Raw genomic sequence first — 14,185 nt, 5'->3', positions numbered from 1 at the left:
TACTGGTTATGTATTTTGAAAAAATTTAAGACATTTTTTAAATGCCACCAAGAGGAAAAAATATTAGATGCTAAATGTCCCAATTAAGCAAACTGAAGTAATAGGAGGAATTCAGCACATTTGTAGCTTTAAACATACCTGGACTACAGTCCAGATGTGCTATGGATCTGTGGGCTCCTATTTGGTGTAATTCACAAACCCAGCACTCCACTACTGATGTATTGCTATCATAGAGTCACACTTAAGTGAATTTTTTAAGGTACTTTAACTTAAATACTGATTCTGTACCTTTCCCTAAGATTTCTTACAGTCATATTTTATATCCAGTATGGTAGAATATAAAGCCATAAGTTTAAACTTGAAGAAAGTTTACAGCATTAGAAATACAGTGTGACTCCAAGTAGCCACTGACATTGCACAATGGGAATATTGTCAGCACTGTACAGAATTTAGTATTTTTGTATCAGTTGGGAACTAGTGATCTATGGCAGGTCTGGAGTTTGTGCTCCTGTAAGAAATAAAAACAAAAATATGGTATATTTAAGTTACAAATGTGCTCAGTGCTCCTTTCTCTCATATCATGCCCAGGCAGAAGATCTGGTACAAATTTCCATTTTAATCCAAAGCATTTTCCATCTTGCTGGCATGGTAAGACTCATTTGTGGACATGTCTCCTAGAAAGATATAATGCCAACCTTAACTCAAACAGGAATCAAACGTGAAGTACTTTGCTGTCCCTTTATCAGACAAAATACCAAAGCAGACTTCCAAATATGTATGTACAGCATATTCATGCAAAATTATGTGAACACTAAGTTGCACCTACCCAGTCACATAGAGCGCACTTTTAGTAAACGTCCAGGAAACAAAATCTTATTTTATCAATTGATGTGCACTTCAATGATACAATTATTACACAGCTCAAGCGACAGACATTGGGAAGTCCATTCACGCAGATTTTGTTTGAGGTAAGTACCATGGATAAGCCATTATAAACAACCATTTTACAGAGAGGCTAACGAGGACCCAGGGATTGTATATATCTATTAATGACAGGCAGGACAGGACTAACATGTACTGCTATTGTAACTCTTGAATTTGGACTTCCAACACTATTTCCAGAGACTATTCCTCATACTGTTAAGTAACTTAAACATGAAACATCACATCCAGTTCAATCACCCATATTATACTTTTACCAGTGATTAATACATAAAAAGTTATGACATCAGCTTTTTTCATGGTTTTTTGTTCACAGGAACAAAAGAAAAAAAAAAGGCTATTCTTATACAGATTTAGACAAACCATTAAACTTGCTCCTGCATGTTTTCTTTTTTCCTCTTATTTCATCTTACATTAAAAAAACTAAACTAACCTTTGCCCTTCATAATCTGGCTTCTGAGGATATAATGGTCATAAAAACCATTGCAATTTATAACACAAAATTTCTGTAATACAGAAGTTAAACAAATCTCACATTCCCTGACATAAATTCTTATTTTGAGTGGTTTATTTGTTTTTATTAGCTGTAAAAACTTAGTTACACAGAGTTTAAACAGCACACATTACACAATCTGTTAGCAAAGTTAAGAAAAACTCATCTTCCCTCATGTGCCTAAAATATATTTTCTTGATAGCATTTTGAGATAATAATAAATTTAGTTGATAGCACATCTTTCAAACTGATAGAATAAAATACATAAAATACCTTTTAATATTGCATGTTCAAACAAACCCCACTGTAGAGTCTGTTTTCAATTATATCATTATACTGTGCATACTTCAGCATGCACATTCAAGAGCTTAATGTAGCTACACAAAATTCTATGTTTTCACTGCTTCCTCAACTCAGTTCGTCCTTGAAAAGTATCTTAAAATACAGAATTCTTCATATGACAGAATTCCAGCCTTTAGTAGGTTAACTACAGGTAAAGTTCACTTTACATGTAGCCCGTAATTTGAAGCATTTATGAATCAAAGTATCATCCCTGCATTTTTTTAAATTAAAAGAGCAAATTTATATACCAGTGGAATGTACTAATTTCTTCTTTCATATAAAAGTAGCTTTAAAATTGTATTACTATTAGAATCTCTTTAATATAAAATTATTCACAAAGGAAATTTATATACACCGATGTGCCTTTAAAATCTAGAATCACTTCTCAGACATTTCCTTTAATCTCTTTTTCCTCTTAACACCAAGAGGATTTGAGAGGTCAGTCCATATGAAATGACAGTTCTTAATTTTGTTGATAACTGCTAGTATTCCATTAGAAGTTCATAAATAATTAGAAGTTTTATTAAATGGAATGTAACTTTACAACTCAATTTTAATACATTTTTAAAAGAGGTTATTTACCTGGAATCTCCAAGTAACACATTTTTTTAAGTGAGATCTCTTGGCTTCCACAAAACAAAGCACCTCAGACTGCACTTTTTCCCTAAATTCAATGTGTTTACTGACATGACATTTAAAGTAGGACAAATTCTTCTAGAAGATGCCTTCTAATTCCTTAGTGCTAATGCCATGTATTTCTAACATAGCAAGGAAGAACAATGGAAAACCTTCTACTTGGGACTAAAGAAAAAACAAAACTTTGGTGAAACTATGCTAAACATTCTTAGATGTACAAGTATGGTCTCTGCTAAGCATTAAAGTCTCCCTTCTCTATCTGTTGTATATTCTTCCCACATTTCTAATTATTTTTTTAAAACTAAAATATTGCCATACTTCCTTTTAGTGTAGTTCTAAAGTTCCTTCAAAGACATAGGATGAGTCGACAGGGTTGATTTTTAACACCGGAGTCATATTTCCAGTTCACATTCAACAAAATACATGTGTACATTCGAAGCTGCATCGACATTCAGGTAGACAGTTCACCTGAAAGACTCCTCTGACATGATCGATTCTTAGAGCTGTTCAGAATTAGACTCAAATAGTTCAACATACAAGACACTTAAAAAAGCAAGCATTCAATATGCATCATAATACAAAGGTACACATATGAACCAATAAATTGATTATAAAACTGTACCTGCATATTTTCTCTCAAATCCGTAGCATCCCGAATAGGTTGGAGGGCATTCTTGAATACTTCATCTATTGCTTTAATCCATAATGTCCTCATTGAAGCATATTCCCTTGATTTCTTGCCCTTCCTCACAGAGAGGCCCCTCTTATGAGGTTTCCCACCACCCCTTCGATTAGTAATGGCCACATGCACAAACAAGGAGGCATGAGCTAAACTTTCACCAGTCAATGACTGCAGAGGAACGTGCCGATAACCAGTCTGGAGACACTCAAAGGGAATAGTGTACTGCCCGATAAACTCGTCCCCAATGTAATCATCATCCAGTACTACAAAACGCACCATAGCTAGCTCTGGTAAATTTATTTGAAATTCAAAACTTTCATCAAAAATCGGATTATCCCCGTTCTGATGCATAGTTTTCGTCCTTTGCTCAGCACAGTCAGCAGGGATTCCATGTATTTCAACATAGACATAAGGATCCACAACATCACCTTTGGCACCTGATCCTTTGGGTTTAGGGAAGTTTTGCCCACTAATGATTTTAATATGAAGCAGCTGAGGCGAAACTCCAGGCACGGTGTCTTTTGTATTTGCGCTAAAGAAGGAAACTTCTTCTCTCATGATAGCGGGACGAAGGACATAGCCACAGTTCCCATTTTGTCGAAACCAACCAATGTTAAGGTCCATCATTAAGCCAGGCGTCTGAAAGTTCATTGCTACTATCTGACAACCACATTTCCAAAAGTCCTGGGGATTCATATTACTAGAGTCAATCCTCATAGGACTGGGGAAAACCCTCGCGAGAAAACGTTTGTTATAGTTCACAAAGTCTCCTGGGTTTTCATTGGCATATTTGCTAGCAAGCACTTCATTAAAAGAGCACACTTCCCAATACTTCTGGAGCTGAAATGAAACTTGAAACTCTTTGAACTGAACTGATTTACATATGCTTACCAACTCAGAGAGATCTTTGCAGAGCTGGAATCGTTTCCCTGTCATTGAATTTTGCTGTTCTACCCCCTCTTTTGCCACTCTCTGTGACATTTCTGCTCCTTCGTCTTCATCTGTAACATCTCCCTCTAGTCCAGAACAATTAGCAGAAAGCTTCTTTGCTTTAATTAGTATTTTCCCTTTAAGTGATTCCGGTGATGGAAGATAAGACTCCTCAATGTTTGGAGACTGCGTATGCAGTTTGTCCCCCAAAATTTTCTTCATGTGTTGTACCATCACCTTCTGCTGTTTAATAGAACAATGATTTTCTAAACACAAAATAAGGGGGTATTCTGAAGCAAAAAAGGCGTACTTGTTAATAATGTCAATCACACTACGGAAGACAATTTGTGATGTCATTGTATGCCCTGTGTAAATCACAGGCTCATTATCTGGACCATCCCAAACATCCAGTTCAACACTTCGACAACCCATTTTTAGAGCACGAATGTAACCCGTGATGTCAGAAGGCCCTCGAAACTGATCCTCTATCAAGTATGTATTATGAGATGAATTTATAAAATAATGAGATAAAGGTTGTTTCATATCTTGACAAACTTTTTTATGCTCTGGGTCAAATATATGGCAGTCTGGTGAAGTAAGGTAATTTGTAAACCCATCTATAGAAAGACAACCCTTCTCCTGGCCCTCTTTGGCTGGCTCATATTTCTGAATAATTTCAAGGCTTATTTCTTCTGTGACCTGTGCCATACCCTGTTCTGCTTCCAAAAACATCATGAGGTCCTTAGTATCTAGAAATTCTTTATTGCTTGAAAATTGAACTAGCAAGAAATAGATTTCAGGTCTGGTACAAAGCTCATGAAAAACTTCGATAAATTCTTCTTTTGTTACTTCAGTACCAGTTTTTTCCCTGGATCTATGTAACTCCTTGAATTTTAATTCAATTTTATTAGTTTTTAAACCAGGGTTTAAGTCTTTTATAAACTGCACAGCATTACATAGGGGTATATGTCCCAGATTATCTACATCTGATTGACTGAACATTTGTGAAAGCCACGAAGTCCGCATATTATCTTGAGTAGTTCCTAGCATATCCAGAGTATGTTTTCCATAAGAAATCAGGTATCTTAAGCCAGTAACCCAAATATTTGCAACGTCTGCTGAGTTAGCAACCAAATCTAGTGACTCATAATTTTCTCCATATATAATTGAAAACGCACAATCTTCTGATATCTGGTCATATATTCCATTGCTGCGAAAGATATCTGTATTTTTTCCTGTTCTTACTTCTTTGATTGACTTGATATCAATCTTTGCTTTTTCAGAATCCTTCTTTGAAGGTTCCCAACGGAGAGACTGCATATCAGCATCCAAAAGAAAGTATCGGTGATACACCCTGGAGTTGGATCGGACCTTTTTGAGCTCAGAGCCTTCCACCATGGCGTTGATGCAGTCGCTTGCACTGCTGATCTTCTTCTCTGTGGGCATGCTGCTGAAAGACACAGTCTTCTTCCTTTCTCGCTTCTGTTTCGTACCATCCTGGTAAACAAGGGAGTGGGGAGGAGAAAAAATAATTTATCAGTATGATTTTACTCAACATTGAAATGGGTTTCAACTTATTGAACTGAAAGTTCATCAAGTAGTTCAATAATACTAATAATGCCTTAATATTTGCTCTTGCTGCTATGAGTAATCTTCCAGAGTTTATTTTTAGTACTTTTGATGGACACAAAATTTTAAAAAAATTGTTTTGAATGCTAACAAAATAATAATGCTGTGGTATTGCATATATGTATGTGCATTTTATTTTATGAATTGTACCCTACTCAGAGAGAGAACAGGTTCTAAAGTGAAGGCAGTAGGAAGCAAGCTTTTCTCTGAGTCTTTATACAGTCCTACAGAGACTTGTCAAACTTGTCAGCACAGAATATAATGCTTTAATACCATGCTGACAGGGTCCTTTTGAACACCAGAGAAAAAATAATACACAATTAACTACAAAAAATCCATAGGACATGGTCCTAACTACATAAAATCCAAAATCCATAGGACATAGCCCTGATCTAAGCATACAAGACATTAACAGCACTTCCTTATGCAAAGCTTCCTTCAGCAGTGCACCCATCCATGCTCTTCCCACAGACTGACCACAGCACTCTCACATCCCTCCCCTTGGCAGGAAAATACCCATGACAGTCTAAAGAGGCTGAAACACAAGGAACTGGACTGGAGCAGATTTAGCTCTGCAACTTTTGAGTTTCAGAAAATACAGCAGTGACTCAGAATGGAACTTTTGAGATAGTGTGACTGTTTCCAAAGAACCTTCATGTCATTAGAAAGAACTTGAATAGAAGACCTGGTCAGGAAGGGAAGCAAAAGTGACTCACCATTGCTCTTAAAGCAGTGAGATAACCCAGAGGTCTTGCTGTAGTGGAGAAAGCTTAAGTATATAAGGATTGATAAGCATAAAAAAGGGGGGAAAACTAATTTAACTACCTTTATTGTACCTATTTGTATTAGTTAAAACAAGTGCAAATAAATCATCAACACATGACTTAAGTGCAATCAATTTCATAAGAACTGAATTTAAGAAACTTGTGTGCTTTCATTATCTGCATTTTCTGAGGATGAAAAATGCTAGGAATTTTTTTTCTGAAAGCAACATATCTTGAGGAGCTAACTTTCGGTCTGAATAACACTTGCATTAAAAATATTTTTATATTAGATGACGTGTTAATTAGACGTGTTCTTCTTATAAACCAGCACAGTGAAAAAAATTACTTTTCCAGCTTTATTAAAAAAAAAAAATAATTTGATATTCCCTGAAACAGTTTTCCATTTGAAATATGTTCCAGTGCAAATCAGCATTGTTTAAATGGCATAAAGGAAAGTGAAAGAAAACTTTTAACGATTGCTATGCTGAACAGATGTTCAAATAAAAACCATCCATTACAAAATGCATTTCCAGCTCAGTGCACATGTGCTGTATGTTTAATTTCATTAAATTAAAAATGCAGAGTCCTGGTTTTGTAATTTAATTTATAAACATCTGAAAAGTCTTTCATTGAAAACAATGATTAGTAAAGTGAGCGGCTTTAATATTTGTTGTTCCATGTTTAAGAAAATTCATCAACCATACTACTCTTGCACCTTTAATGACAGCAGAATTTGCTTTGTTCAAGCTCTCAAGAGACCAGTAAAAGCGAATAACCCTGCAGAGGACTGCTATTTCCAACTGCAGATCAAACACCTGCAATGGATACTGCACAGGGTTGATTCTCAGAATCTCATTACATGTACTTTAGGCATAAGGATTGTTTTCAAACAAAAGCAAATTTCCTTAACTTAAAAAAAAAAAAAAACCAAATGTGATTTTTTGATTACAGTGTTTTTTGTTGTATTTAAAGCCTAGCTTGTTTGTCTACCTATTTTTATCTCCTAATCTGAAAAAATGGCAAAGGACAGTCCCATATAAATGAGCAATGATATTCCTGCCTGGTACTTCAGGGCTTGGAATTAAGCATTTTGAAACTCCTTGATGCTCCAGATTTCTCAGTCACAAACCTGGGAGAGAAATACATTTCTCTAACTGTTGAGTGAGAGACAGCTGATAGATAACCTCCTGACACCAGAACCATCAAGGCCCATCAAGTATTACCTTGCCTGACCGTGACCAGAAGAAAGGTCTGCACCTTTCTCTATGATCAGGATTGTATCTGATCCAAGTCACTGAACCACAAAGGAAAAAAAATATATCTTCCATTTCTTGATGCCATCTGATGCAAACAAGCCCATCTCAAGGCAGTTCCATTGCCAGCTCTGCTTACTGAAAGCTTGAACTGGAGATCATGCACATGGATCAGAGGAGCAATTCAATATATCACCTGCAAGATTATTTTGCCTGCCTGCCAGATGAATTCACAGCCAGTTCAGCAATACTCTTCATTTTTGCAGGGTAAAGGAGTCTAGCCACTCAGATTATTTATATAAAGCCAGCACCACAGTGTGAATTACTGTGAAAATATTCTGAGCTCCAGGACACCTGTCATAAGTTTTTGCTTCTCCAGAGATCAATAATCCTGAACTACCAGATTGCCTGTGCAAGTCCGATCCTGACAGCAACATAGCAGTCATGATCAATCTGTGTGATTAGAGTAACTTCAAGGATATTTCACCAAAAGCACTACTGAGAAGAATTCACCTGTATGAAAAGGCACAGAAAAGAAACTCTCATTCCACAAGCTGAGAATGCAATTGCATAGAGCATGCACAAACTGTGTGAAACTCATTTATGAGCCTTGACAATATAGGCTGGCATGGAGGAGACAGATTTATTCTGCTATAAGATGTGGAGGACTTCACCCCGAAACTGAGGCGGCATTCATGAACTGCGTCAAGTCTCTCATGGCCTTAGGCCTACCTTGAATCAGAAAGGATGGCATTATCAGAAAACTGCATGTATCTGAACAAACACAGGAGTGACTTCTTGGCCTTCATGGGACTTACAGGGTTCTTGCTGCTCAACATGCTCAAAGCCACACTGACTCTATAGTGTAGATGCATAATTCAGTCCAAGGCAGCAGCTACAGTTTTTGTGCTGAACCAACTTTCAGTCATTCTAGGATCTCTCGCACAATGAAGACCTTGTCAGTATCCCGTTTACAACATGTCCTGTCGACATTACAGGACTTCCCCTGAAGACTGTCTGTGCTTCATAAGACTTAATCACTGAAACCAGAACAGCCACCTCATCAATACATTTCCTAATACTATTCGTGCCCCAGCCAAGGTTCACCTGCAATTAATTTTGAGGAACAGACTAGACCACAGATAAAACTGTTTTGAAACATTGCTCATAAACACTACAAGCAACTACACAAAGAGTTTAGTTTATCCAGCATTTCCTAGCAACAGAAAGCAAAGCATCTAGCAGTTTAAGAAACAGAAATAATCCCAGCTGTCACCTGTGGCACTTAAGAGACAGAGACAGCTGGAGAAAATGGATTAAAAGCACAAGGAAGGAGAATATATCCATGATAACATTTTTTTTATTCGTCTCAAGGTACCAACAAAGAAATAACTGCATGACTAAGACAGCACTCTCTACAAAATAGAATTCTGGAGACAACAGAGAATCTTCAATCAGACATTGAGAGAGATCCACATCATTCCTGAACTGCAGCGCCTTTAATTTATGCAACTTCAAGATAAAATTACTTAAAAAGCAGTTCAAATAATCATTGGTACTGACAGGGATAGCAGTAGAAATCAGAGATTTGATGATGTAATAGATCAGGATGACAGAGGCAAGGATGAATTGTGTAAAATTTGTAAACATCTCCTAAAGGAAAGGAAGCAGAGAGTGGACTTTACAACCCAAAGAGTGAATCATGCCCCAGGAGCAGTACTTAAAAAATATGTAAACACTGAGCTGCCAAGATGTTTATGTACCACTTGGTCCAGTGAAATTAATGATATTAGCCCAAGGCAGGAGCTTGCCAACCCCCTCAAAGTGCTAAGTGTGGGGCTGCAGCCAGAGCACAGTGCAGGACACTCCTTCCACCTGCCAATACACAGCAGTCCTCACACTCGTCCATGCAAACTTTGGAGATGGGTGCCTGTGATCCTGTCTCTCTCTGTGACTAAAGACATCTGCAGCTTTGAGGTGGTCGTTCCTAGACTGGAAAATCCAGACCTCTACCTGGATTTATGCCACTAAGGTGCTCTTTCTAGAACAGAGGACTTCAAACAGAAAAGACAATGGTAACAAGAGGAAGTGGCACGATGACAGATTTCTAGAGCACTCGTCTGGGAAGTGAAAGTCCCTGATGTCATAAAACATAAACATTCCATTTGGTGACCCTGAATGCAAAATTTAGTCCACGGAGCAAGGACCTGAACACAGAATTTTGTCCTCTCAATACCCACCTCCCCAGGTCCTGCTGCTACTTTTTTTATACTCTAACCATAAAGAATTTCCATTCATTTCCATCCATACCAGAGGTCCACAAAAGCGTGGAAGGCAGCTCCATGCTCATCCTGAGGGCACATGGCTGAGCACTCCAAGATGCCCAGGCAGAGGGACCAGAGACCAAGCACTCCATGAGTAGGTGAGTCCTCAGCCCACCAAGCCATTACATGAGAAACAAGAATTCAAAACACATCCCCTTGAAGTGCAGCACCTCACCTTGGCTGTTTGATTGCCAAGGACTGAGCTTTGACAGCCTCTGAGAAAACTCACACACCTTGAGGCAATGATGGTACACAGTCTGTAGGAGCTACAGTGCCAAGAATGCCTACTTAGTTCATCCCAAACAGGCTTAGAAACAAGATAAATGTGAGCCATTCAGCCTAGCAAGGTCTGTACAGAAGTACAGCAATAAGACTGCAATCACATACAGCATCACAAGACCTTTCAAATATAGTTTTTTTTCTTTCTGCATAAAAGTTCTGAATTAAGCAGCCTTGTGAACCTGAAGGCTAGTGGTGTACCTATACTCTGAGCAATTACAGGTGAGTAGGTGAGAAGAAAGGCCAGACCTAAGTTTGGTAATTTTAATTTTTATCAAATTACACTAATATTTCATGCAATATAACATGAAAACCGTTTTAGATGTAATTTAATGCACATCTGTAGCCAACAGTTTCAGTAAAATTCATTACTTTATGGTAAGAACAGGCAGCCTGATGATCTTCATCATGAACACAGACTGAACTATTCTTCTGACACTATACAACTCACTGATGACTTGTTTTTTAGAGTACATGTGATACTTACATAGCCAATTCGAGCACAAGATCTGTTTTCATCAGATGCAATTCAGCAATAACTGTGAAATCACCTAACTTGAAGACATGACATAGAACAAGTCTATTTCAGGAAGTGGTAAGTTAAAAAAAATACAATTGATGCTTTGCTTATTTAATTAAGATTCTTAACCATTTTTCTTCAAAACAAAAAAAAACTTGAAATGTATAGATTTCCTTCATATTCAAGGCAGCATGTCTACACATAAGTATACTCAAAGGAAAAATGACACATTGTGAAGTTAGTCCTGTAAAATATTAATTTTTAATGCATTTTGTTAAAAATGTAATACCAGTAACTTGCTCTTTTCCAAAGTTCCACCTGTGGTTTTAGAGATACAAATGCTAGTGTAGATGAGCAAATGAGCTACAAATGCAATGTCATATCATCTTTATCTCTATAAATATTTTTAGCTCAAAAATATTTAGTGCTTTCTTTTAAAAAACACCTGTAACTGAAACAGCAATTATCAATAGGACCACCTGTTTTTGCAAACACATATGAAAAAAACAAATCATCACATATAGTTTACCTATGCACAGCTGCCAACTCATTCTACAGCATAGAATGCAGCAGTATAAAAGAAGCTAAGAGTTTTTGTGTAAAAAAGACAGTAGGAAAAAAGAAAGGAAAATACCAGGTAGCTCAAATCAGCAATGTTTCATCTTTGATACACAAAATTTAGCACCGATTTCAAAAGTTACATGCAGCTAAAGGTAGAGTGAGAGTCTTCTTTGGAAGAGTGTGGGGAAAATGGAGAAAAGAGCTGGGAGGAAGAAGGAGAGGTCGTGGTGCAGAAAAGGCACTTCACCATCAGGAGCCACATGCCCAAGGCAGGAGCTCGGAGCTCTATATCCTTATCCTTGATGCACCCTCTCTCAGCCTAACTCTCCTGGAATCAACAACTCAGCAGAAGAATCTGCTGACAGCCACCACTCAGCCCCTCTCTTCCAGCCAAGCATTCTCTCTTCCTAGTCAGCACCTTCTAATTTGCCATTACCGGAGATTCTTACTAACACAGTGACCCGGATTCACTAAAAGGCACGTACTTTTTAATGCTGTAACACAGCTGCCCAAAGCTTTCAGAGCATGCTGAAAAGCAAGAAAAAACTCTCCAAGTAATCAGCAGTTCAGCTGACAGGATGCCAAACACTTCAGAAATGGCATGTGTTAAATCAGACTGTGTCCAAGAGTTTCTGTAGCCACTGTTTAACTGCACACAGCTCTGAGCAGTTGTAGGTAAAACAAAGTAGAGTCCTCGACTGAAATAACTGAGGAAAGACAAAACATCAGCTATTTGGAAAACACAAGTCCTCCCACTTGTTGTGAATCACTGTATTTGTGCTCAGCATTTAAATATTTCCCCAAAAACTCGTACTCATGACCTATCCGTTGTTTGCAGAAAACTTTTTAAAGGAACATATTTTTCTAACGTCTGGTGGGTTGACCCAGCCAGACCCAGTTACACAATGTTATAAATAACAATGAGGAGGAGCGAAAATACGATTAGTTGAATAAGTAACAATTCTGGGTTGGTGTTTTTTTGGTGGTTTTTGGGGTTTTGTGGGTTTGTTGTTGTTGTTGTTTCTTTTGTTTGTTTCTGTTTTTATTCAAGTAATTATGTGATTAAAGGAATATGGAGCTCAATATTCAAACAAAAATGACCTATACTATTTCAGATGAGCAAACTGCATGGTTCATGATACAATTAAACCAATTCTCTCTTCAACCCCTCTTCAAAATAGTAATTTTCTCTCCTGTCTCTTCCTCCTCCTGCCCCAGTTGCATCTCCCTTCTCCCCACTTCAGCTCCTCAGACCCTCATTAGCAGCCTGTCTGACACACAGTAAGTTAACTTACCTCACTACCTCAGGAAACAAAAAATCTATTTTCTTCCAAATTAGTTTTATGCAATTTTAGTGAGCTGGAACAATTTTCCATGTGACCAGCTAAGTATCAGAGCTGGTTCACAATAACCTCTGGAAGCAAAGAACCAATTAAAAATGGGAGGAAAGAACAGAATCACTCACTTTTATCAAGAAATTCATTCCATTAAAATCAATGTATTTGAAACTGTTCTGCTGAAATCCAATCCTGCATGAACTGACACTAGAGTTTTATCTCATTAGGTTTTGTGGTGGACTCGATAATCTTAAAGGTCTTTTCCAACCTAAACAATTCTATTAGAGAAAACAAAATCTTGCATCTTGGCCCACTCACAGAGTACAGCAGCAATTTTACAAACATAAAACATAAAGGCAAGCTATAAGAAAGAACTGCCAACATCATAAAATAACAGAATTTAGGTTCTCAGGCTCTTTGGACACCAGAAAAATTATGAATCTATGACATGAAAGAGATCACTTTCACACTACCTATTAGAAAGAGCAGAGAAAAACAGTAGCCTGTGTTGACCTTGTTGCTGTTATAGCAGCAATTTAACTCAAAAGACTGCAACGAGCCAGGAAATAACAGGATATGGTTTTGCAAATAGAGTCTAGACTAAAGGCTCTCTCCGCAAAACTTCCTACAGAAGAGCTTATTTAGTCATTTGATCAGCTCACCAAGAGTAAAGAAACCATCTTTTAATATGTTTTTTCTGTTGCTGTCTCCAGTATCCTCAGGTTTTCCATTATTCAAATGCTCTCGCAGGATGTCACAGGGGAGCCTTCCCTGTGCTTCACGGCACAGATACAGACTCACAGAATATTCTGAGCTGGAAGGGACCCACAAGGATCATCAAGTCCAAGGAAGACACATCTTCCACAAACATGCTGAAGACATCCACAGGCACAATGCTGCTTGCTTGCTTCTCACTCGGTTCTAACATAAATCCACTCCATATTCTTTTGAAGAAAAAGTAAACAGTCTGATATTGCCTATTGTGCTGAAAATAAAGGACCTGAAGCCACTTTTACTCTGTTTGATTTTGACCTAAATTTTAAAAAGTCTGTGGCAACTAAGACTTCCACATTCTGCAGTTTCATGCTGCCATGTATGTTTGCATTCTAGCAGCAATAACTAGGATACAGCATTCTAGGATTCTGCCATTTTATAACATAATTTTATTATTATATTATTTATGACATAATTCTAAATATCTTACTATATTGTTAATATATAATATTATATCTGAATATTAAAACACAGTAGCAAAACCAAAATTCAAACACCATCAAGGCATTCTTTCTTGTACGAGTTTCTCCACACATTTATGAAATTAAAATGAAGGGTCATTTGGTTTCAGGGGTTAATTTACAACACAGATTAGCAGGGGAAAGGGGGGAAAAAAGTCTGATCTGAAAAGAAAATAAATAAGAAGCATTTAAGGAAACTACCCAGACTGCTGTGAGCACAGAGAGCCAAAGCCTGAGTTATGCTTGGCATGAATGTCT

The 14,185-nt window shown here is 37.4% G+C and overlaps 1 protein-coding gene across 2 annotated transcripts in view; it reads right to left on the bottom strand.

Moving 5' to 3' along the window:
- The window catches only part of PLCL2 (phospholipase C like 2), a 98,479-nt gene that overhangs the window by 39,367 nt on the left and 44,927 nt on the right, over window positions 1–14,185 (bottom strand). For both annotated transcript variants that reach the window (XM_033511897.1, XM_015618984.3), the window contains exon 3: window positions 3,036–5,522. In XM_033511897.1, coding sequence (XP_033367788.1) covers window positions 3,036–5,522 — 2,487 coding nt within the window. The remainder of the gene's footprint in view (window positions 1–3,035; window positions 5,523–14,185) is intronic.

This window comes from Parus major, chromosome 2 (genome assembly GCF_001522545.3).
Source record: "Parus major isolate Abel chromosome 2, Parus_major1.1, whole genome shotgun sequence".
In the NCBI taxonomy this organism is placed as follows: domain Eukaryota; kingdom Metazoa; phylum Chordata; class Aves; order Passeriformes; family Paridae; genus Parus; species Parus major.
The sequence above is the reverse complement of the archived record's forward strand: the minus strand, read 5'-3'. Positions and strand labels throughout refer to the sequence as shown.